Source organism: Cyprinodon variegatus, unplaced genomic scaffold (genome assembly GCF_000732505.1).
Source record: "Cyprinodon variegatus isolate N-32 unplaced genomic scaffold, C_variegatus-1.0 Scaffold542, whole genome shotgun sequence".
Classification (NCBI taxonomy): Eukaryota; Metazoa; Chordata; class Actinopteri; order Cyprinodontiformes; family Cyprinodontidae; genus Cyprinodon; species Cyprinodon variegatus.
In genome coordinates, this window is record NW_015150995.1 from 223,225 (window position 1) to 246,870 (window position 23,646).

Genomic DNA, 23,646 nt, shown 5'->3' on the forward strand with positions numbered 1-23,646 from the left:
AAATTTCAGTGGCATTTTTAATTCAAATCCCAGCGACACAAATTTACTTCCATATGTTTTTAACTCGAGAATAGCTCATGAATAGATTTTCCTGGCAGTGAGTAAAGAGGTTACAAAACGAACAAAGCAAGCTAAAGCAATATAAAATATTCCATTGCACCTTAGAAACAGTCGTCAACAATTGGAAACAATATGAAACCAAACTGAAATAACTTAAATGGACATTTTTTTGGGGTGAATTCTATAAAAGAAAACTTAATGGTGGAGGCTAATGATGCGTTGACACTAAACACGATTCCAGAGACAAAGTGGCCACATTAGGGTGCTGACGCTCGCCTCACAAATTGCCAGTAGGTCGCATGACAGGCAACAAGCTCCACTTACACACCTGTAGCTGAACGCAGCTCTACATAGGGATAACATGTAAATAGATCGATCTGGTTGCTGGAAATACTTTAGAAGTGAACGCACCATGAAAGAAACACTGAAAGAAGAATTTCTGCTTGGTGCAGATTCTGTTATAAATGTCACAATAGTTTGCTATTTTTCAAATATACTTGAACCCATGCGCAGGGCTAAAAGACAGGAAAGAAGAAAGAAAATCCAGACCTGACTGAAACCAAACAACACCTAGTCATATGACAATGTTTTATGATCTGATGAAATACTAGAAATTAGGATTAGAGGTTGGGATTTGGAAAACCTTTGTGACCAGATTTTCAATCACAAAAATATGCAGCTTTCTGCCTCTTTTTGGAAAGAAAAACAAAAACACTAATACAATTAACTGTAACCAATTCCTATGTTTTTTTCAATATGACAAAAACATATTTAAAATATATTTGCACATAGCTTTATGAGCCCCACTATGACTAGAAAGAGAAAATGCAGCTGACTGTCGATCTGCCTGAAATCCATGGAAGCTGTTTCATGTAGTGCTGACACTGATTTTAAATCGGTGTCAGCACCATAGATATTGGGAAGATTAATGTTGAAACCCCAATTTAACTTCATGTGTAGGGGTGAATTTGAATGCCAGTTATAGCTGCTGCACAGTTTCATTTCATTGGTGAAAGCTTTTGGAGGAAACTAGGGGAAAGAAACTTAGGCTAAAACAATTAATTGGATCAATTAGGATTAACTGATTATTGAAATAAGCAACTAATTTAGTAATCACTTAATCATTAAATGTACTATAGAGACAACAAAAAATTCAGAAAAAAAAATGCCGTTTGTCAATATGGGCTATCCAGAACACTTCAAGTGAAAAAGATTTAGTTTCACCTGGTTTAAAAGTTGTCACAATTTGTATGGAGGTTGGTTGAGGACCCAAATGCAGAGACCAGGAGGCAGAGGTGAATCTTGTAGATGTAATAAAAAAAACGGAGGCAGACACCCAAAAATCCAAAATACTAAGGACCAAAAGACCAGAAAGCATCAGGGAAAACTCACCTGGGGAGCCAGAGGGACGAGGGAACAACAAAACAACAGGGAACCAGCACTGAGTGACTGCAGAGGTGGAGTATATAAGGCAGGTTCCCCCAAAGTCGGTCCTCGAGGGCCGCTGTCCTGCAGGTTTCAGAGGTTTCCCTGTTCCAGCACAGCTGATTTACATTGATAGTTGATTAACCGGCTTTTGCTGAACTGCAATCATCAGAATCAGCTGTGCTAAAGTAGAGAAACCTCTAAAACCTGCAGGACAGCGGCCCTCGAGGACCGACTTTGAGGATGCCTGATATAAGGGGAACAGAACAAAGGATGGACTAATGAGCTGAATGCGGAGCAGAAGTGAGTGGAACTAACTAGAAGGAAGCCAAAGGGAAAGGAAACAAGCACAGGGGGGCAACAGAGAATAACTAAAGACTGCTTGAATATAATGGAAAATAAACGAAAGATCAGCAAAACAGAATAACTGAAAACTAAAAACTCAAGAGTGGCAAAAGGGGAGAACCAAGACAAAAGTCTTCTTTAAGGAACCTTTGGCTATCCAATTATTAATGGATAAATTGAAAAAATAATCCTCAGATTTATTGATTTGTAAAATAATTGTTAGTTGCAGGTAATACAAGAGGTAATACCAAATTGGTTTTGCGGTAAAAACATTATCTTATGTATATATTGGTATATGTGGAGAAAGACGTTATTTAATATAAGAAAGTCATGATTAATTGATGCTTGCAAGTTATTTTTAAGCTTCTGTACATCAAGAATGATTTATAGATAGCTATGTCAAAATGATAAAGCTATGCTTGGCTGGATTCTGGAAGCTTCCAGAAGAGTTTAGACTGCATTCAGAGCATGAACATATCCTATATGAGTGCAGAAGTTGTGTTTCGCTCCGTGTCCTCTGTGTTGACGTCACAGTTTTAAATTTAAAATCTTTATTTAGCATATTTAGCTTTTCAATCGTAAAAAAAAAGTTACACTGCAAGCTCAAACTGGATAATAGGGAAATGTAAAAATCTGATCTTTTTTTTATTTTAATTGACAAGAGTAGTGTTTTATATGGAGCCTTTCATTTGTTCATGTCTAAAAGAAAACTGAGATGCTTTCCCGGCATTTTTGTCTGCATGCTTATTGATGCATAAAGCATTATCTCCGTTTGGCTCTTCCAGCATTACTGGCATTAGGTGACAGAAGTCAAATGCTAGGAGTTTCTGTCTCCCATGTAAGTGATCACAAACCGTCGGCCACGCTTGTCAAATGAAACGTTTACCATAGTTGGTAAACATGTCATTCCGTCTTAGTTCTGCAGTGCAGCTTTCACGCTGTCAAATGGAAGACACATAAGAAACCGTTTCTGTTTTCTTTTTAGAGCAGAAATCCACCAAGGGTTGAAAAAAAAAAAAAAAAACTGGATTGAAGAAAACTTCTCTCACCTTTAATTGCACAATAGTGTGTGATAAAGTGGTACTGAACGTAACAATGGAGTTATTGTACAGAAGATAAACAAGCACAAGGGTTCTCTGTGTTCTTCAGACTCTTGTCAATAAAATCATAACCCTTAGTACGACAAATTTCACTTATCCCACTCCCCCCTCCCTTTAATGTGATTTCCATTTGATTGCCTGGTATTAGACAGAGGTTACAGCGTGTGACAATATAAATGCTTGTTTATAAAACTGTTACTGTGGGCGATATTGCTTTGGCAGTTTGTACACCACTGTAATGATTTCTAACCACGCAGTCATCTTAAAGCACATTTTTCACACACTGAAACTTTATTGTTTTCACCACATTGTTTTGTTCTATTGTTGTTTTTCCAGCAAAGGAAAAATTTCAGGGAAAACAATAACTTTGTTAGTGATTGTAGAGGATTCTGCTGCAGCTCAGCTGAATATATAACCCTCCTGATCTTCAATGTTAAACCCTCATATGCTCTGCTTGTCTTTAATTTTCACTCTACTAATGCATGCTTAAGGTGCACAGTCACGTTCTATGCCTATACAAAAACCACAAAAACCATTTGATAATGACAAAAGAAGGTTATATACACCAAGCGTTTGATTCTGCTTTATGAGCTTAAATACAATTTCAAAAAACGAGGCTTCGTCTATGCAATTCATTGCATTTGCAATGTAACATTTAACAAAATTATAATTTCAAATTGCAGAAGCACTTACTTTTTCTAACAATACAATTAGATAAAGTAATACATTGAATTTCTAATTCCAGCCCTTTAGGTGGCAGCAATATTCTTAAGGTGGGTTTGCTGCTACACAGAGGGTAAAATAGAGTTAAAGCAAGTACGCAAATCTAGGAATATAAATAGAAAAGAGTGATTTTTTTTCACATGGAGTTACAATTAAGTCCTGCAACAACGGACTCTGGGAAAGCAAGCTATCAGGGTCCTGCAAAAATTTAAATCCTGAATTGAAACATTTACATGCTTGTGGTTAGCGCAAAGAAATGTCGAAATAAAATCACAATTGTAGTTTTAGTTTTTAATTTTGGACAAAATCGTTCAACCCTAAAAAAGGCACAAGGGTATGATAAATAAATGAATACATCCATCCATCCCGCTTCCTCCATCAGGGTCACGGTGGGTCTGGTGCCCTATGCCTATTTGTCAATTGCAGGGCATCACATACAATTATGCATACACAGTCTCTCACTCAGGGACAATTCAGAGACAGCAATTAACCTAGTAGTCATGTTTTTGGTTTGTGTAAGGGACCCGGAATACCCAGAGAGAACCCACACATGGATGCCGGTCTCTTAAAAAAATCCATCTTATATTGCTTCAATCCTTTGCTAGTTTGGACCCATTTACCATGAACTGCCTTGACCTTACATCTGCAGAAACAGCGTGGGAATTTCCAACCTGCAGTACATTCAGGGATAGTTTACAGGCTTATAGATGCTTCAGCCATGAGTTTCTAAGGCATCAGTCTGCTATTATAACTGTTTTAGGGTCAAGTAAAAACAATATTGTAAGGATATGTTTCAGTAAAAATGTACAAATTTGTCTCTTTAGTGTTTTAGTCCGGAAATGAATGATTTCCTACATTTACTGTGCTCTTTTTGTTTTAGGCTACTCTGCCACAAAACTCTAACCTCCATCTTTACTTGTTTTATATCTTTTTGGCTCTAGTGGCCTTTTAATTTGAAAATGGTTTGACAGGAAAAGTTGTGAGGAGAAAAGGGAAAGAAATGGAGTAATGATCCAAGAGCCGGGGCTTGAACCAAGGGATATCCTCCATCCATGGACACAAGCTGCTAATTTTTATTTATTTTTTTCAATCTTCGGGGAATTATTTATGGGCTGATTACAGGAACCAGGGAATAGCCCTGCACTTTAAAATCTTTAATGCACATATGAAGTGTAAGGTTTCTGATTTATATAGTAGAAGTTTGACTTTTGCAAAAGTTAATCCTGTCATTTTTTTAAGTTTATACTAAAGGGTTTTAAACCTGAAATGTGCACCATTTTGTCCAGAATGAAAGCTGTCTAGAATCACCAGAACAATGTCAATATTTAGTTTAAATTGTTTATCTACAAGTAAAATAACCTTAGTAGCCATAGTAGAGTAATAGAAAACTGTTTTGGCCTGCTGTTTCATTCATCACAAATATTCAAATGAATTACCTGTGCATACTTTAACTATTTGAAAAATGTCCCCCTGTCCTTACAAAGTTTGTTAAATAGTCCCTATATAGAATGGTATTTTGTGGGCTTTTTTTCTAGTTTCCATGGAATATGGATCTGTTTGAATATTAATAACTGAAGAGGCAATATTGTCTTGCCCTGAAGAGGATATTCTCTTGAAAAGTGCGTAATTATATTAATAATAACTGCAAACACACCACTTAGCAAGCGGTATCTTGGTTCCAGTCACACAATGTTATCATTACGGATCTATCAGCCCATTTGAACGACAGTGATTTAATTGTAAAGTTTTTGGATGACATCAAAATGCTGTTACAAAAGAAAAATTAAGAAAAATGAAGGAGTTCTCTTTGTAGTTCAATACAATATCTGCTAAACCGATGGAGAAGCTGGCCCACATCATGTGGCCCAGCTAGGATGCATTTCTTAAAACTGTTTATGCAACAAAATAAATTATTGACACTAAAACTGCATCTTGAAGACCTTCAGTTCATAAAGTCAATATTTCAGTTTTTAAAAGCTTTTAAAAATAGATTTTACTCATTTACAGAAAGTCTCATGTTCCATTTTCCTTCTTTTGTGTTAAGAAATACTAAATACCGTTCCCATTTTCTTTATTTTCTTTACGGTAGTTGTTTGACTATATAGGGATAATCATGGGGAATCTTCATATTTGTGCTCTGTTGCCTCGGGTTCCTGACAGCCAGTAATATTATTTGTAGATTTAACTCAACAACACAAGGAAAAAAAAACCTGAAAGCACACCTGGAGACCAGATTTGGCCAGAAAATCTGCAAATTGCCTCTTTCTATTCTCCATTTCCTCATAAGAATAATGAGCGACTTACAATTAGGTGAACTGTGTATATGGGTTATTGAAGGTCCCTGTGCGTTGTCCTCTATTTTTTTCGCCAAATTGGAAATATTTTAGGGAGGTGCAAATGAAGTGCCTTGGAGCCGCATGTGGCCTGTGAGCCGTGCAGCAAGTAACCAGGCCCCACAAGCTGTGCCAACGTCTTGTGTGCCAAATGTGTGGCAAGAGGGTGGCATGAACAGTGTGCCAGCGCTAGTCTGCCTGGCTGCCAGGCACTTCTCTTTGTCCAATCAGACAGTTCGGCTTGAGCTAGACCCCTATTCTTGTCTGTTTCCATCTCCTCCCAAAGCTTTTGCAGCCCTCCCATGAAAAACACAGATGTGTGCGCACTTGTGCACAGCATTAAGCCTCCTCTGTGCACTGTTACTCTTACCTAGAGACCATAACTAGGGAGTGAGAATTGCACAGCGTTCCCTCTTTGTTTCTATCTGCTGATGCTCTTGGCTATTTTTTTTTCCCTCTCCAGGCTAAATGAGCATGCCTCAGTCTGTTTTTTAAGCTTTTCATCAGAGTTATAGAAAGATGAGTTTGTCAGGGATGTCTGAAGAAGAAATGCTGTCTGTCTGTGTGTGGCTTTATTGGACATGATGAAGGATGATATTATTGAGGATGCTGCTTCTGCTGCGGCTGGGAGATGAGGAAGGGTCCCATTTGTCTCTCTCCCGCTTAGTGTAATGTGTCTATCTGTCACTCTTCTCTCCATGACTGGACGTTGGCGTTAGTCAACCAAAAAATAAAAAAAGAAAGGGAAAAAACTGCTAAATGTCAGCATTGTTTCCATTTTTTTTTTAACGCTTGGCCATTATTGTTAATTTTCTCCCCTGTCGCCACTCTAATCCAGACAAAGAGTAACAGCATAGATTGCATAATTTCCTGTAATATCTAAAATTACAGCGCACAAACGAGGAGGGAAGCAGTAACCCGACGATAATCCTGCGATCACCGAATGATTGCGTGGGAGAGAGGTGCTTAGAAAGAAATAGGTGTGAAGCAGCAAGAATATATATTGGAAGAGTAATTACAGCGAGTAGATGAGATGAGACTGGAGGTAATGTGAGGTACTCGGTGCAAAGATTAAGCTAATGCCAACACTGCTCTTGTGTCTTCCAGGTCGACGACGCCATGCTTATGTTTGATAAGACTACTAACAGACATAGAGGTAAGAGCAAAGCTCCTTTTCTGTTGCTGTGTTGTTGTTTTTTATTTTTTCAAGAAGTGAGAAAACAGTCATTTTATGTCCTTTCCCCATGAGATAACAGAACAGTTCCATTTCACATGATATTAGGTGTACCATCTGTTCAACAATGGGAGCGTGTCAAAGTAATCAATAAGCTGGTACGGTGTTTAGAATGTTGGAGCGTTAGACGCCAACCATGAGTGTGTTTGTTTGCGTGTGTTTTTTGATGGCGGTGCGAGTGTTTCAGAGAGGTGCTTAAAGGGTGTAAAGATGGCGAGATGGTGGGTGCTGTGCAGTCAGATAACAGCTTCTGATAAGACCCAGGAGAAGCACTGACTTTATCACTTCATCTCATCAGCTCCTTATCTGAGATGAGGGGGACATTTCTCTCTCATGCAGAGGACTTTCCAAAGACAGGTTTCCTCTCTGCACCACTATGCAGATGCAGTGGGATGTGGTTTAGTCTGCAGCTCCAGGCCTGGTTTGAAACAATCAGGCCTACTTTAGTTGAACATCCAAATACCCTTGCATTCATACAAACCAAATGCACATCAAGTAGAGCAACAGACATCCATGCATTTAGACGACATTCCCACCAGCATCATTGCCATCCAGTCAGAACAAAGCATGTAGAAATCTACAGACATTTAAGCTTGATATCTCATCCAGTGTATAGCCCTCACGCAATTAGCAATGTTATGTGATTTAGGTGAATGCATATGATATTATCCACCACCAGCCCTTTTAACATTGAGCTGCACCCTACTGAAAAGAGTTTCCTGTCTTGGTTTGGCCTGCATGCTGTCTTCCTCTACAGAAGGCTGCAAACTTTCCAAATGGAGACCCGTATTTTTCACACAGATGGAAACAGGCAGGGTTGCATTTCATGTCCACATATCAAAGCGTCCCTCCAGAAACTAGCCAGGGTTACTTTTGCTTCTCCTTCTTGTCTGTCCTCATGTCTCCTGTATTAGTGCTCTTTTTATCTTCTTTAGTTAAGTGTTCAGCTTTATGCTTTCCCTCGTCTTTTGACTGCTGCCAGTCTGCTGGAGTTTGGGATGCAACCAAACATTCTTTTCCTTTTTCTCACATTTATTCTATGTGATTAAAAAACTTGTTAGTAAAGAAGTTTTTCTTTATTTTTTTTGTTTTTCCATCTAAAAGAATAACAGGTTGGTGCAGAGCATCTTCATGCATTGCAGCAAATTATCTGGTACATAGTCACATAAATCCATGTAGACAAAACAGATTAAACATTCTTTGTCAAAGGATCGCATTAAATCTGCTCAACATTAGATGGATTTACCATATTGAAGATGAATCCACATTGTCCATTTAGTGAATCTGTGTAAATGGATCAATGAGGCCAGTAAAATAGATGAGATCCACATTGGAATAGAGCGCTTACCCATTTTAAACCTGTTCTCAGGTGTGCACGCAGTCAAAATAGATCCCCTGCAGCTCCGCCAATAGTGGTATGCCCATTTTTTGTTTTCCCAAGAAATTTTTTGCAGGTTATTTTGAATTGTAGTAAATTAGCGCCTTAGAATTACTTAGTATTTCTAGTTCCATCCAACGTTTCACTTCCAAAGTCTGTTTTTCCCCCAAAAAAACTAGTACTGATGCTGGTCCTGTCCAAGTTCATCATTTAGAATAGAATAAGAATAAATTCATTGTTGACTGATCTTAATACCTTATTAGAAAACATTCGATTTTTTTAACCTTCTTAAGGTATTTTTGGGGTCACTAAGCATCTATCACAAGCGCAGCTTCCATCTTCTATGACTGTTATTGCTTGGTCAGTTAGATTACTTAAAGTGCAATTAAAACTATCTTCATAGCAGAATACGATTGGCTGATCAAAGTTAAAGATATTTAGAAACGGAAAGGTTTAATGACCAAAAACAAAAGCATCTGACGAGGTCATTTTAACCTCTTCCAGTCCCTCTGATTATTACAAGCCATTCCAAGACTAATATTAAATAATTAACTGTTGTTTAGATGTTCCTGGATCCATTTAGGGCCTTTTCTTTCAGTCCTGGCGGCTCACCGATGCACTAAAGTAACTTTTTAGGGAGGCAGACTGTCAGCGGCTGTTTACGTGGGTGTGCATGAGCAGTCAACAGCCACTGACAGGTATTCAGCAAGAAAAAGGGGCAGACACTCATCTGGTTGTCACACCAGTCAGCTTACTTGTAGTCAGAGCTGCCAGCACCCCATTTCTTTGTACTGGGCTGAGCACTGCTCTGCCATAGAGGTGGAAATATTTGTTTGCACAAAGCCACTACTTTACTTTAAATTATTAAACTGTATCTTAACTGTAGATGGAAAAACCTTCCGTCTTTCTTTTTAGGTGTATCTGCATTAGAAGTGTGTGTATTCTGTGAGTGGGTGCTTTGCAGATAAACTCTTTGAGTCTGGTAAACATTTCCTAAGTGTGAAACATGTGAACTTTAGTGGAAGTGATCTATGGCTTTGAGGGGATTTTGATCTGTAGTGACAGAACCCAGTGTGAGGTCTGCTGTGAGACGAAGGCTTTTCTCGCAGTCTCTCTTATTTCTCACTCTTTTGCTCTCCTGTCTGCTGTGCCGCCAGCCGCTCTCCGAGAGGCTCCGGGCAACACAATCTGAGAGTGTGTGTGTAGAATGTGTGTGTGTGAGGCGTTTGCCTTTGGACAGCTAAATGTCCTTCAAACGAAGACAGTGATGGAGAAAGAGCCTCCTTGGCAATTTCTTTTTTAATGACATACTTATATTGAGCGTGACGCGGCGTTGGGAGGCAGGTGCACTTCCACCAGCGGATTCTGGTTTGTCCGCCTTGGAGATGCAAAACAAGAGACGCTTGGTGCTTTGATCTTAAAACCACAGCAGGTCTTCCAAATGAGTTACATGTAATATTAAAGCCCAATAAGAGAATCTCAATAATTCATCCGAGCCATTGGTGCAACTGTGTAATATTAATGGCTTAGTTGCCCTGTGACCACAGCGGAAACAACGTTGAATATGATATGAGTGAAAGTGGTCCACAGGCTCACTCTACCACATAATCCAGAAGCAGTGATGGGCATCTGGCAGCTTGCAGTCTAAATCAATTTCCCACCTGTTTCATTTTATCTTACAGATTGAGTCATGAAAAAATAATTCCTTATTATTTTTTTTTCTACTGCAGAGCTGCAATTGCTAAAAATAATATTATTTATTCAGCAAATCAAATGTTACACTGAAGAGTCCTTCTTAGATAAGGGTTTGCTTTTTCTGTAATTGCAAACTCTTAAGAATAATAGTTCAGGTAGAGCACACTGCCTGACACCTGCAGCTTGGTGAAGAGTGCATTTATAACGGGGAAGAAAAAACATTCCCGTACACCTGGAATAATATTCAGACGCTGCACTTTATAACAGTGACGTCCAACTTGCGCAGGAAGCTGCTTTGCCTGCCGTGACTTACAGTGCTTAAGGAAACATGATGAAGGAGGTAGAGAGTTGTTGCTGAGACAAAATACTCCTCATGGTTCTGAGTACAATTCTTACATTTTTTCACATCAGGGCACAGAATTAACTTTCCTATTTATCGAGATTGTATTTCCTTATAGAGGTGTCGGAGGAAATTAAGATATATTTTCAAAATCTGTCACATCATCCTTTATTCTTATATTTCTAAATGAAATGAAAGCAACTGGTGGTCTTTAGGAAGATAAAAAAGAAAGAAATATCAACAAATAATTAAAGCATAACATCAGCATCAACATCCCTGGTTACACCATTAAATTTGGTGATGGCAGCATGATGCTGTGGGGATCCTTTAGATCTGTGGGAGACTTTGGTAACTAAAATATGTCCTGCTAATTAAACTTGAGCTGTTTTATATAGGATACAGTCAGAAATCTCAGTCTAGAAATGGGTAAAACTAGTAGAGACATCCACAGACGCTTTCCAGTAAGAAAAAATATGAAAAGCTGTGGAAAGGTATAAATACTCACGCATTTGCTGCCAATCTTATTTTTGTAAATAAAAGGTGAACAGAATAACTGGCCTCTGGCTGTGATTGCTACAGTATGACCTCACAGTTGATCTCAATCATGTATTTTTTAATTTTTACTGAGATCTGTGTTGGTCTGGATGTTTATGAACTGCATGACCGGTGCTTGATGATTAGTGTGTTTTCTTTGGTGCTGCGGTGAATTAGATAGAGGACAAACGTTACACTTCACTAGTAGCAGCATTGTCCTTCAGACGGTCCTCGCGAGCCTGGCGAAACGACAGCCAAAGGAAACGTTCCCTACCCTTCTCGTTTCCTCGGCACCTTTGTTTCCGCTCTCTATCTCTCTAAGTCAGTCACTCTTCCCCGTTCTTCTTTTTCTTTTGCACAGTTGCACTATTTCTGTCGCTGCACCGTCTCCCCTTCCTGCCTGTCTCGCCATCTTTCTCCTTCTCTTGTCTTTTTTCCCCTCCTGCTAGAGGACACTCGCTGTAAGCAAAGCTCTCCACACAAAGGCGCATGCTGCACACCATCTTCTTGGCATTTAAAGGATGAGAATACAGCCAATTGTGTTGGAAATTGAACTCTCTAAAGCCTGCTTTCCCACTGCAGCAGTTCATTGTGGGTGAGTTCAGTGTCTTTGGTGAGCGACTTGAGCCGTCCAGAGGTTGATGCCAGAGGGCGCCCATTGTTCCATGTTCCCCTGCAGTGTCCCCCGCCATTCCGCCTCCCTTCACCCTTCCCTTCTTCCCTCTGACATTCATCCTGGGACAGAAAAAGAGAAAAACCATAAATGCATACATTTGTCAGCAGTTATTATTTGGGAGATATTTAAGGCATATTGTTAGAGGACAGCACAGTTCCCCCCTAAAAAAGAAAACCCAGCCTGGAACAAGGCCATGAGCACATGTCGCTGTATGCACATACTTGTCATCATTCCCAGCACCCTACCCATAACTCCTGGATGACAGGACTGACTGTGTGCTGAGTGAAACGAAAGCTTTTTGGAATAGCCCTGAGTCAAAATGGTTCTGCCGTCTTTTTACCACCTCCAGTGTGGCTGACTGACACATGATCTATGATCTAAAATGTGATTTTACTGTCAAACACAATTGGTAGTGAAAAGGAGAGTGTTGGCGAGGTGAAAACAAATGGCATCTCCTGCATGAGAGGACTGACAGCTATGATGAAAGAGTGGCAGCTATCATTATGCACCAAAGCATCACAGTTTAATTTGTGAGAGAAAGCTACAGACACTGATGGATGAATCTCATAGCTCATACATGTATTTTATGCTCTGCTGTACTACACAGTAATTAACCATCTCTCCCCATCACATTATCGCCCTCTTTATTGGCACATTTTGCAGTAGCTTACACAAATAATCCACAAGGGACCTATTTGGGGCCCTGATACATAGCATGAGTATAAACTTTTTTCTGACTTCATTACACACAAGTGACTTTTCATCGTCAAACTTGCTCTACAAATACCCCAAAAACATAAGTATATACAAAGAAAATGAGTGCATAGCAATCTAAATGCTAAATTACAGTCATTACAGAGTTATAAGTAGCTGATTAATTGGGTCAAAAGTTGCACGTCACAGTGAGTTTGATTCCCACTCTACTAAATATGCACAGGGTAACAACCTGCAATTTTCATCAAGTGTCAAAGTTTTAAGCTACTATATTCCAGGTAGCATCTACTTTGGGTGATGCACACTACCATGCACGTGTCCCCCATCACCTTTTTTTTTTAATTACACCATTAAGAAAGCTGATGAAATCCAAGTGTAAGTTTCTTTCATATTTCGTTACAGTAGTTTGTTACCAGACAGCCGCCATTAGTGTGGCATTGCAATGACTGTGTGACTTATTGTGAGCCAAATTCTTCTTTTCTTTGAATGATGCAAGTAATAGTAATGTGCAACAGTGTTTGGGACCAGAATAAAGGAATGCTGGCTGGATTGTCCCAGGCACATGGCTGCTTTGTGCGAGAGAGCCACTGAGCGAGGCGCCGCATTAGAAGCCGTGTTCCTGGAGAAGAAGGGGCTTCTTGGGTTTTTATGTGTGTGCGAGGAAACGGCCAAGGCTGTGCGAATTTTTGTAGTCGTTTCTTTTTTCTTTTTTTCTCCTCCTTTCTCTTATTCTTCCATGGCTTAAAGGGCTGGTTTTCTTCTTGGCAGACGAACAGAAGACTGCATTGTGTGTGTCTGTAATCTCTTTACCTGGATTGGCAGCAAAACTAGCAAGTACAGCTCCCAGTGTGGAATTGGCACCCAGGAGTCAATGTCACACTGAGCAGGCTGCATCGCAGGCAGCTGAAAACTCGTTGCATTTCTAACAGATTGTGTGTATGGATGACGCCGTTTTTTTTTTGTTGTTTTTTTTTGTGCAGGGCCTTGCTAAAGTGTTGATATTATGTGAATGTTCTCCCATTTTAACTCATTTCTACCACATTTTTATATGTACTTTTTATTTGACAGACCATCACAAAGTGCTGCACAGTTGGAAAGTGAAAATAAAATGAGACCTGCTTACATACAGGGTAGCTTTTCTTACAAAGTGAAACTGGCCTAAACCAACAGGCTGGCAAAAGAGTTTATCATTTAGAGAAGTGGCCTAAAGACATTGTAACTCTGCAGGAGCTATAGAGATCCACAGCTCGGGTGGGGGAATATTCTGATTGAACACAGTCAACAATTCTAATGTCTGCAAAAGATGTGCATATATTCATAGTTTGCCACAAGACATTGAGACACAATAATGATGCTGAAAAAAATGTACCCTAAACTTGATGTTTTAGCTCACATGCAGATGAAATCATGTGTGGCAGAAAACCAACATTCTGCTTTGAGTACACTACCCAAGTTAAAGCCTGGAGACGACAGAGAAATACCATTTACAGCCAATGGAAACAAGCTTTGATCGGCCTAGCTGCAGAAAACTTAAGATGGGTGTCTAGGCTGACCTATCACCAGGCTTTGACTGAAAAACCGCAGTTTTTTTATGGTGGAAAGGGTCATATTAAGCATATCAATAACAATATCTGATCAGTATCAATAGAAAAAAACATTGAATATATATATTTTTTTGAATTCCATTTAGTTCAGATCCTGAAACACGCAAGGTTGGTCGCTTTTTAAAGGAAAAAAAGGTTAGCTTTGAAATTTAAATTCTGCCTTTTGCCCCTGAACCTTATTTCAAATACGTAAACAAAAAATGAATAAATAAATAATAAATTAGGGCTCCAACTAACGACTATTCTGTTAATTGTTGAATCTTTCTATGCTTTTTTTTATTAAATGACTAATAATCAGATGGTAGAAAGTTCCTTAAAGAAGACTGAATTTATAATCTATTATTTTTTAATCAGAATTTTAACCAAATGAAGCTAAAATTGTGCCCTTTGAGGACCTCTGAATAAAACATATTAATGGACATCTCAAATTCAAAATATGTATCTTACAATTTTGGAAGAATTGCTGTTTTGAGAGGGTTTCTCTTTCAGCTAAAGGCCTTTTTTAATGCCTCTAAACTCAAGTTAATTGATACCTAAATAGTTAATGGGTATTTCAGTAGTCTGTTAATCTGATTAATTGTTTCAGCCTTAAGATCAATAATGACCATTAGACTGATATGACATTCCTATATCATGGTACGTTTTCTGCCATATCCCACAGCCTCTTAGTATCAGGATGAGCTTACCAGAGTCCAATCTCATTGACCCAGAATTAAATTCTGAATCTACAGCAAGACTGATTAAGTATGTCTAAATACCTTTTTTATTCAATCTGACTAAGAGATCTCAAACGTCAACATCAAACCGAGTTGTGTAGGGGTGATATGATTTGGCTTTTTACTTGTTTCTGATTATAAATGGTTTGTGCAGCAAGTGTGCAAGCAGTGAATTCAGGGGGACAACCTTTGTAGAGTTTATAGTTGTTGCCAAACATTTCTTTTTCTAAGCAGATAAATGACTGGTCATAATAAAGAGCACAGGCAGACCAGTGGACTTCATCTGGGGGTAGTTCTATCAGAAGTGGTGAAGCCTGAAAAAGGAAAAAAGTCATAAAAGGCAACAGATGTCAGATAAAATCCACATTAACCATCTTTAATTTGACCCAACGTCTTCCTCGGTTCCATGATATCAGCTGGATTTAGTTTATTTTGGTAGAAAAGATGGAAAACGTGAATATCTTTTATTTTTATCTAACGTCTCAAAACCTTCAATTAAATGTATCAATCGTTTTGATAGTAAGGTAAAAAAGGTAAGATATTTAACATGAATTTCATTTAAGGCACTGCATTTTTTTTTATGTACATATTTCTTTTTAACCTACAAAAATTCAAAAGCCAATGCAGACAGCACATTTTAGTCTAGTCCAGTTTTCTCAGCACAGCACGCTATATTTTATACAGTATTTTTTAAGTATGTGAAGGTCTTAGCCTCAGGACACAGAAGCACCTAAAGTCCCAAAGGCTTGAATAGTATGAAGTGTCACAATCCACCAACAAGTTGACATAAATTTGCCCCTCTGGCCTGACTTCTGTGGGGAGAAAAAAAATAATTGGCCTCATTATCTTTTGTCTCTTTGACACATTACTTTAATTATTTTCTACAAGGCTGCCACTTTGAGATCTGTAACCTGGGAAGCAAAAGCTGCACCTCTACAAGTTGAGTGTAGCTCAGTGAAAAGTGGCAGTATTTGACGTCACTACAATGCCTCATCAGCCACCGGTGCTAGGGATTGAACATGGCCGACTGAGCTGAGGATGTCTGTCTGCAAAGTGATTGCTGGCTCATTGACTGAGTAGGAGAGGATGGGGGGGCAAAGGGGACGGGAGGGATGTAAAGGGAACATGTACAGTTACAGAAGAAAAGGCAAAGAAAGTGAACTGTATGGAAAAAAAAAGGGGAAAAGCAGAATAAAGACATGGTGAGGGCAAAAAAGAGAAGTAAATAAAGAAAAAAAAAGAGAGTGGCTCAGTGGGAAGCTTCCCCCTGCTGGCTCCTCTGGCTGGAACCTGCTGCCGATGGCTTCAAAAGAGCGCCAGGCAGTCTAGGCCTCTGCTTCTAGCAATTAGAGATCACTCCAGCGGATACCTCCTGGCCAGCCAGCAAATCCCTCAAAAATACCCTCTGATTACTACTGTAGGACACAGGCTGTTTACCAAATGGATCTAGCACTGCTGAGAGTGAAGTTTGATAATGCTTCCCTTTATTCAGGCATGAGGGGGAGTGGGGGTCTTCTCAGTTTTACTGATGGTACTACAAGAAATAATGGTTTGATGAATTTATGCCAACAATGAAAAATAAAGTTAACTAGTTCAGTAATTTCTCTTCACTGAAGCTTTAATTTCTGAATGAATTTAGAGCTATTGACGCAGTGCAGGGGTAGCTGCATGTAGGATATTTTAAAGGGAAGTCAATTGAAGTTACTTAATAATTATTGTTTTCTTAGAAAGATGTTGGCACTCAGTTTCTTAAAAAGCAAAGAAATCATACGTGTTTGAATGCTTCTACTGAACTTCTGGTCAGTTAGTTTTTAGCAATGAAGAGAACCTATAGAACTTATAAACATACAACAGTCTATTAGCTAATTTAAAGAACATAAGTTCCCATATAGGTGGTGTAAAAGGGCCCAGTATTTCAGGTCACAAAAAAAGCAGTTTCATTAAGCAGTTTCTGATTCATGTTTTAGATTAACGTATTTTATAGAAGGTGTGATGGTTAGCACTTAGAGCTAGACTCTGTATATGTCTATCATCATGTTTCAAATAATACAGAAAGTAGTCCTTTAATTGTTATCCTGTGGTATTATTCAAGCGAGTAAATAAATAAAGCTTGTGGAGGTTCTTCAATAACACCTACAAAATCCTTTAAGAAACCACCATTACTTTAAAATCATTAACATGTTGAATTTTCTGTCGCCATTAGAAATAAAGAGGCAGGAACAGAGTGAAAGACTAAATTTAAGACACTTCTAAGCTCTCTAGGAATACTGCAGCTGACTGTTAGCTGCTAAGGATGCTAAAGTTTGCATTCCTACTTCCTTGCAGTATTAAGCTGAACTGTTTTTTTGTTTTTTTGTTTTTTTAGGTCAGCTAGACTGAAGTTGTGCACATCTAGTTTGACACAGAACATAAACCTGACAACCCTACACTAGAGAGTCATTCCTTAACATCCAGTTTGAGACCAATGAAACCTTTGTTGAATTAAAGTTATTTTTTTTAATACAGTTTGAGCATTGGAACAAGAGTTTAGTTAGACAAAGATGCATCATATGTGGAATAGTCACATCGGGCCAATTTATTTCACATTTGTAGTAAATCATCACCCTCTCCTTAATACGGTGCAATCACTCTGTCCCATGTGCAGAAAACACCCCCAAAGCATGATGCTACCACCCCCATGCTTCACAGTAGGGATGGTGTTCGTGGGATGGTACTCATCATTTTTCAAAAAGTTCTATTGTGGTCTCATCTGACCACATGACTTTCTCCCATGACTTCTCTGGATCATCCTAATGGTCATTGAAAAACTTAAGACGGGTCTAGACGTGCTGGTTTAAGCAGGGGAACCTTCCGTTCCATGCATGATTTCAAACCATGACGTCTTAGTGTATTACCAACAGTATCCTAGGAAACGGTGGTCCCAGCTCTCATCAGGTCATTGACCTTCTCCTCCCGTGTAGTTCTGGGCTGACTTCTCACTTTTCTTAGGATCATTGAGACGCCACAAGGTGAGATCTTGCATGGAGCCCCAGTCCAAGGGAGATCAACAGTCATGTTTAGCTTCTTCCATTTTCTAATGATTGCTCCACTAGTGGACCTTTTTTCACCAAGCTGCTTGGCAATTTCCCTATAGCCCTTTCCAGCGTTGTGGAGGTTTACAATTTTGTCTCTAGTATCTTTGAACACCTCTTTGGTCTTGGCCATGTTAGCTGTTGGATTTCTTACTGATTGTATGGGGTTGGAGAACTTGGGAAAAAGCAGTCTCCAAATAATTATTTTTCTCACTGTATGTTAATTTTTGGATGAAGAGACTCAAGATGCTGAGTGATATAAATCAGTAAAAGGGATTAAAGTACTTGTTCATTAAGAAATCTAAAATGACACCTAATCTGGTATGATTGTGGGGGTTTCTTTTAAGCCAAAGCAAAGAGTCAGCATGTTTATCATTCATGGCTTTAGTCTATATTCATAAAGAGCAAACCACCAGAGCTTTGAATTTAGATTTTTTAAGCATGTTCATATGTTCCTTATTTTTGTTGTTAATGATAAAAAATGATCCATTAATCGCACAAGTAATCCATCTTAAATATTCGCCATCTAAAGCTACAGGCTAAGCTTCATTGGACTAAATGGGGAAGCAGAAAGTGCAACACTTTAGCATCATGTCAAACTCCAAAACAAGTCCATGGGTCTGTTATTATCTGACAGAGGAAGTAAATGAAGAAAAAAAATTCAATTTTGTTGTTTTGTTTTTTTTTTTACAATACAGCCCATTACCTCCCCAAACTGATGCGTTGTCAGTATAAAACGTTGCAAATGCATAACTTTTTTCCAAAAAAGTAAAATATGACATGACAAATATTGTAAAAAGTAAAAGAAGTTAGTTTACCTCCATCTGTCTAGCTGTTGTCCTTCCACTCTCTTCTGTATGGCATTTTCCTACTTCAGTCAAGAACTCTAATACAACTCATAATCAAAATATTCCAAATATCCCCTTTATTCCAATTTTTGATAGCTGAAAGCCCCCACTTCGTGTCCCCTCTTCTGTAAATGATGTTGATTTGATAGAAATTGTAGTGTTTCACAGCTTCTCTGTGCCATGACTTCTGAATGACAGAGTAAAACAATCAGCAGCCGTGTCTGATTTAACTCATCGACACTGCGCTCACATCAAGCGGAATCAGATATCGCTGCACTTCCCCTTGCATCACTGCAGCCTCCAGACACATTCCTTATTGTATTCTCTCACCTTGACAGACCTGATATTAGCGATTAGTGTGAATGTCATTTAAATGGCAGAGCTAATCATACGCTCTGGGTGTACATCCACCGGAGGGGCCCCTCACCTTGGCCTAATCTTGATGACGAAAGGAAATGATGTGTTTAGCCGTACTTAATAACTGCTTTAGCTCCTCGGCTCCCAGGCGGGGCAGAATTTGCGGCATAACCGTCTCCTCACCAGGGGAGACGCAGCAGGAAGTAAGGAGGCCTGACTTATGGCCCAGCTTTCTCCCCCTCGGGCTCTTTGTTGTTGATCCACAACCTGACATTGGCGACCTGAAAGGCTCACCTCAGAATCAAAACCAGCATTAAATTAGCTGGGATTCTGTCGTCTGCAATGAGACACACTTGACAAGTTGGTGATTAAAGGGTAGCGAATCCTCCCCTTGTCACCTGTCTGTTTTCTCCTGCTCACGGCTGACATCTACCCCTCAATCAATGTCCCTGTACTCGTATCCTCACACGCACCTGTGTGTGTATGTGTAGGTGTGCGCTTTAAGCCCATGCACTGGATGGGTTTGTTTTTTACTTAGACTGCTGTGCTGGCCCTGCATGGCCACTGCAAAGGAAAGGAGGATGAAGGCAGGAGATTGTGAAGGAAAGCCTGGGGTTTTAATCTCTTCCCCATGTTTATCTCACCACCAGGAGACAAACCATGTGCCATTAAAAACATCAGCTACTCCCACTGGTTGGCAGCACAGCCACACCTCTGAAGACATTTGAAGGACACAATAAAAGGGGGAAAAAAAAAAAAATCTACAGTTATGCCCGGATTTTAGACATTTATCCGGTAATGGGTTTAGGAGGAGTTTTCCTCAAATGCACAACACGTAGGTAGAATTTGTTGGGCATACACTCACATTTCATATTTGCAGTATAAACACTCTGTTTTAAAGAAGGGGAAGGACTTGTTTGAACAAAAATAAGCAAACATTTTGGGCTTCGGCTGCTACTGGGATTCAGTCTCCTCAGGAAATGAAAATGCCAGCCTGGAATTGTCATCATATTGAGAGTTAGCACACCTTTGACCTAGTAATACCCCTACAGCCTCTCTATTTGTGACCCGCTCGATGCTCTTAGAAAGTGAAACCATCGGGGAGGATCTACTCTCACATCATCATTCTCAGAACACCTAATACTGGATTTACCAAGGTTAAACCCCCTGTGAAATTGCAGACACCGTGACCTGGAATACTGAGTTTACATCTGCTCACACACAGACGCACACCCATATGCACACTGAGAGACACACTAGGAAGCTCACTTCTGCACAAGACGCTTGTTTGTCAAAGGAAGGCTCCACATGGAAAACGGCAGCTTCATCTGAACCAAAGAATAGCTGTTAGAAAAGTCCACATATTAGAACAATGTTCATTCAAACATTTCAGCGTTCAAACTGCTGTTGGAGAAACTGACATGGGAAGTGGTTGCTTCTATCTCCATTGTCCCCCTGTATTTACAGCTTGATTGGTGCCTACCCAAGCATCTTACAGCTGAGCGCAGCACATGAGGGAATGAACTGTCTTGTGTGCAGTGTTAGTGAAATATGTCACTTCCAAGTCTTTGTGAGAATTTTTTTAGAACATGCTGATGCACACAGGTGTGTGTGTGCTTGATGATGGCCATTAAACTCAAAAATGCGCTACACAACGTTGAACACTGCCCGCAGTTAGGAGATGGTAGCTTCTTTGGCAACATTTTCTCAAATAATGTATGATCATGAAGTGTATGGTCCTTTTAGTGATGCGGTATATACTTTGTTCCAAAGAAAAGCAATACATGTTAGTGTAATCTATTTAATATAATGCCTTGCAGAATAACTTAGAGCCAGTGAGGTTTTCTGGTGGTTTAATTTGTCCATATTTAACCTAATTGTCAATCCTCCACCTTAAGCTTTGAATCTTTGCAGATCCTCCAGAGTTACCATTGGATCATGGTTGAGACTTGGATTAAGACCACTTTATTAATCCCATCGCGTATAATTCATTTGAGCGATACATGAGACAAACAAAAAAATAAATAAACATGTAATAACATGAAAAAAGAAAAGGATTAAAAAACAATTAACAACTAAAAAACACAGAAAGATGGTAAAAAGATTGCACAGTTACCTTTAATAAATAAATAAATAGCACACCAGCCACTCTACATAGAATAAAAAAATTCGAATGGCTGTTGGTATAAAATATTTTGCATAAGGGTGAGTCTAATGTTCCTAGTTTGAAGTTTCAGAGTTAAACTCACTCTTTTTCCTTTCCTTTTGGTTAATAATACACTAATTTATTATTTGATTTATCCCAAAAGAATACATAAAATGTGTGGCTGCTGTCCCCAAAATATGTAATAGGTACCAGCTTGTATTCTGAAAATGCAAAGATTAATAATCTTAAAGGAAACAGATTTGATACCTCCTCTTTTCATTTAATTAATTTTTTTGTTGCTTTTTAAAAAGCTTTTCTGCTGAGGCTTATTTTTATGATTGCCCCTGGAAAAAGCCATCCCCAACAATCAGTCACTGAGCCACAGCAATCACCTCTCGCAGAGAGATTGCAAGCTGAATTAGATTACGTCAACTGCAGTCCAGGCATCTAATCTTAGATTAAAGTGAAAAAGAGCCGTCTGTGGTTTTCTTTCATGTGATCTTTTTGTTCTTCCTCTCTGCACGCTAAGGGTCAAACTGAGTGTCGGTACCGTTTTGAAGGGTTTAACAAACACCTTGCCCCCCCCCCAATTCACTTTTGTCAGGTAGCTTCCCTTCTATACTGTTTGGTGTGTATTTGACCAACTTTTTTCCCCCATCCTGCCCCTGCAGCCCTGCTGGTTTATCACTTAAACAGTCCTAACCATCATTTTTGAAGTGGAGGAGCTTTTTATACAGAAACAGCCAAGACAATCATGGCACTGCGGGGTACATCCTGCCTTTGACTGGTGTTTTGCCAGGCAAGATAGACTTGCTGATTTGCTTTATTTTGTCTGTGCGTGTGTCTGGTTGTAAAAAAAAATGCGGCAAAAAAAGAGCAATTTTGTCTGCCGTCATGAACAATGAAGCATCTGTAATAACCAACAGCTCAGAGGGAGCGCGTGGCGTCTGTCCCCATATTTACCAGCAGCCTTCATGCTGCTTCACATATTCGTAAGAAGCAGGATTTTGACATGTCTGGAAATGATGCACTAATGCGCTGAAACCATTATCTGACCATTACATCTGACAGACAATAAAGATGTGCTTTAATATGGCCCTCTCTTTTAAATAACAAGCAGCTAGAAATGTTTTCTGCAGCCCACTTGCAGCTGCGGCGATGACCTGAGAGTTTGTGTATGTGCGAGTGACTGAGTGTGTGAGCACGCCTTCACCCTGTAATAAGGGTTGCCTAGCCAAGCGTGTGTGTCATGGTGGAGATGCCTGGCTCATTAGGCACTATGGCAGGATAATGTATGAACAGTGCTCATGAATGTTCACATAGGTACAGAGAATGAGCAAGAGGGAAAAATGAGGCAGCCTTTGTTTTTTTCCTCTTCTGTCTTCCCAGTTGTGTCCACAGACACCTCCTTCTTTTTTTCTCTTCACTTCCACATTTTTTTACATTTTTTTTTTCATGTGTGTACGAGCTTGGGGAAATTTAGGCTCCCCGGTCACATTATGCCCTGTTTTTTGATGCAGAGCTGCCACTCCATGGGTTTATACCATTTATTCCTAAATTAATTAATTTATTGGTTTATTAAATTTAATTCATTGCGTCTTGCATGATGCTTGTTTTGCGGCTCTGTTGCTCGATTGACAGGTTGCCAGTCATGGTAAGATTCCATATCCCATCGGCGTCATGCAGCAGCACGCTGCTAATTGAGTTGAATGCGTAGCTCGTCTCTCCTCAGTGAATCCATCTGTCCCCGTCTTGTCATCAGTTTGTTCGCACTTGACAGGTTCCAAGTCTGTCTTTGTGTGCTTAAATGTGTGCCACCGTGTAGGTGTGCTATGCTTTTATATCTTTGCATCTCTGTGTGAGTTTCAATAGGTATAGAAAAGCTATGGCTTCCCAGGGACCTGGTTTGGTGTGTTATATGCCTGCAAAGCCGCACAACTGGCGGACATTTTTTTACAGAGAGAATACAGTGAATTTCCTTGAATTACTGAAAGAGCTTGCAGTAACACATCTATGGCTCTAAAGGATCAGCAGCTAAGGATTTATGTACAGTGTGCTGAGACATGGGCCTACCATTTGATCCAGATTTGTTCACAAGTACTGTATGCCCCACTGGATTAGCATCCATCCATCCATCCATCCATCCATCCATCCATCCATCCATCCATCCATCCATCCATCCATCCATCCATCCATCCATTAGGGGTGTGGGAAATAATCGTTTTGGCGATATATCGTAATATTCGGCTGCCCAATATAATATCGATCTTTCACTTCTTAGTATCGATTTTCAAAAAAAAAAATGGTTACATAAAAAATTGATGGGAAAATGGGCTACCTCTGCACC

General features: G+C 39.4%; 1 protein-coding gene across 8 annotated transcripts in view; it reads left to right on the forward strand.

Moving 5' to 3' along the window:
* msi2 (musashi RNA binding protein 2) overlaps positions 1–23,646 on the forward strand; it is a 357,407-nt gene that overhangs the window by 184,785 nt on the left and 148,976 nt on the right. For all 8 annotated transcript variants that reach the window (XM_015391454.1, XM_015391455.1, XM_015391459.1 and 5 more), the window contains one exon: positions 7,094–7,142. In XM_015391454.1, the coding sequence (XP_015246940.1) occupies positions 7,094–7,142 (49 nt within the window). The remainder of the gene's footprint in view (positions 1–7,093; positions 7,143–23,646) is intronic.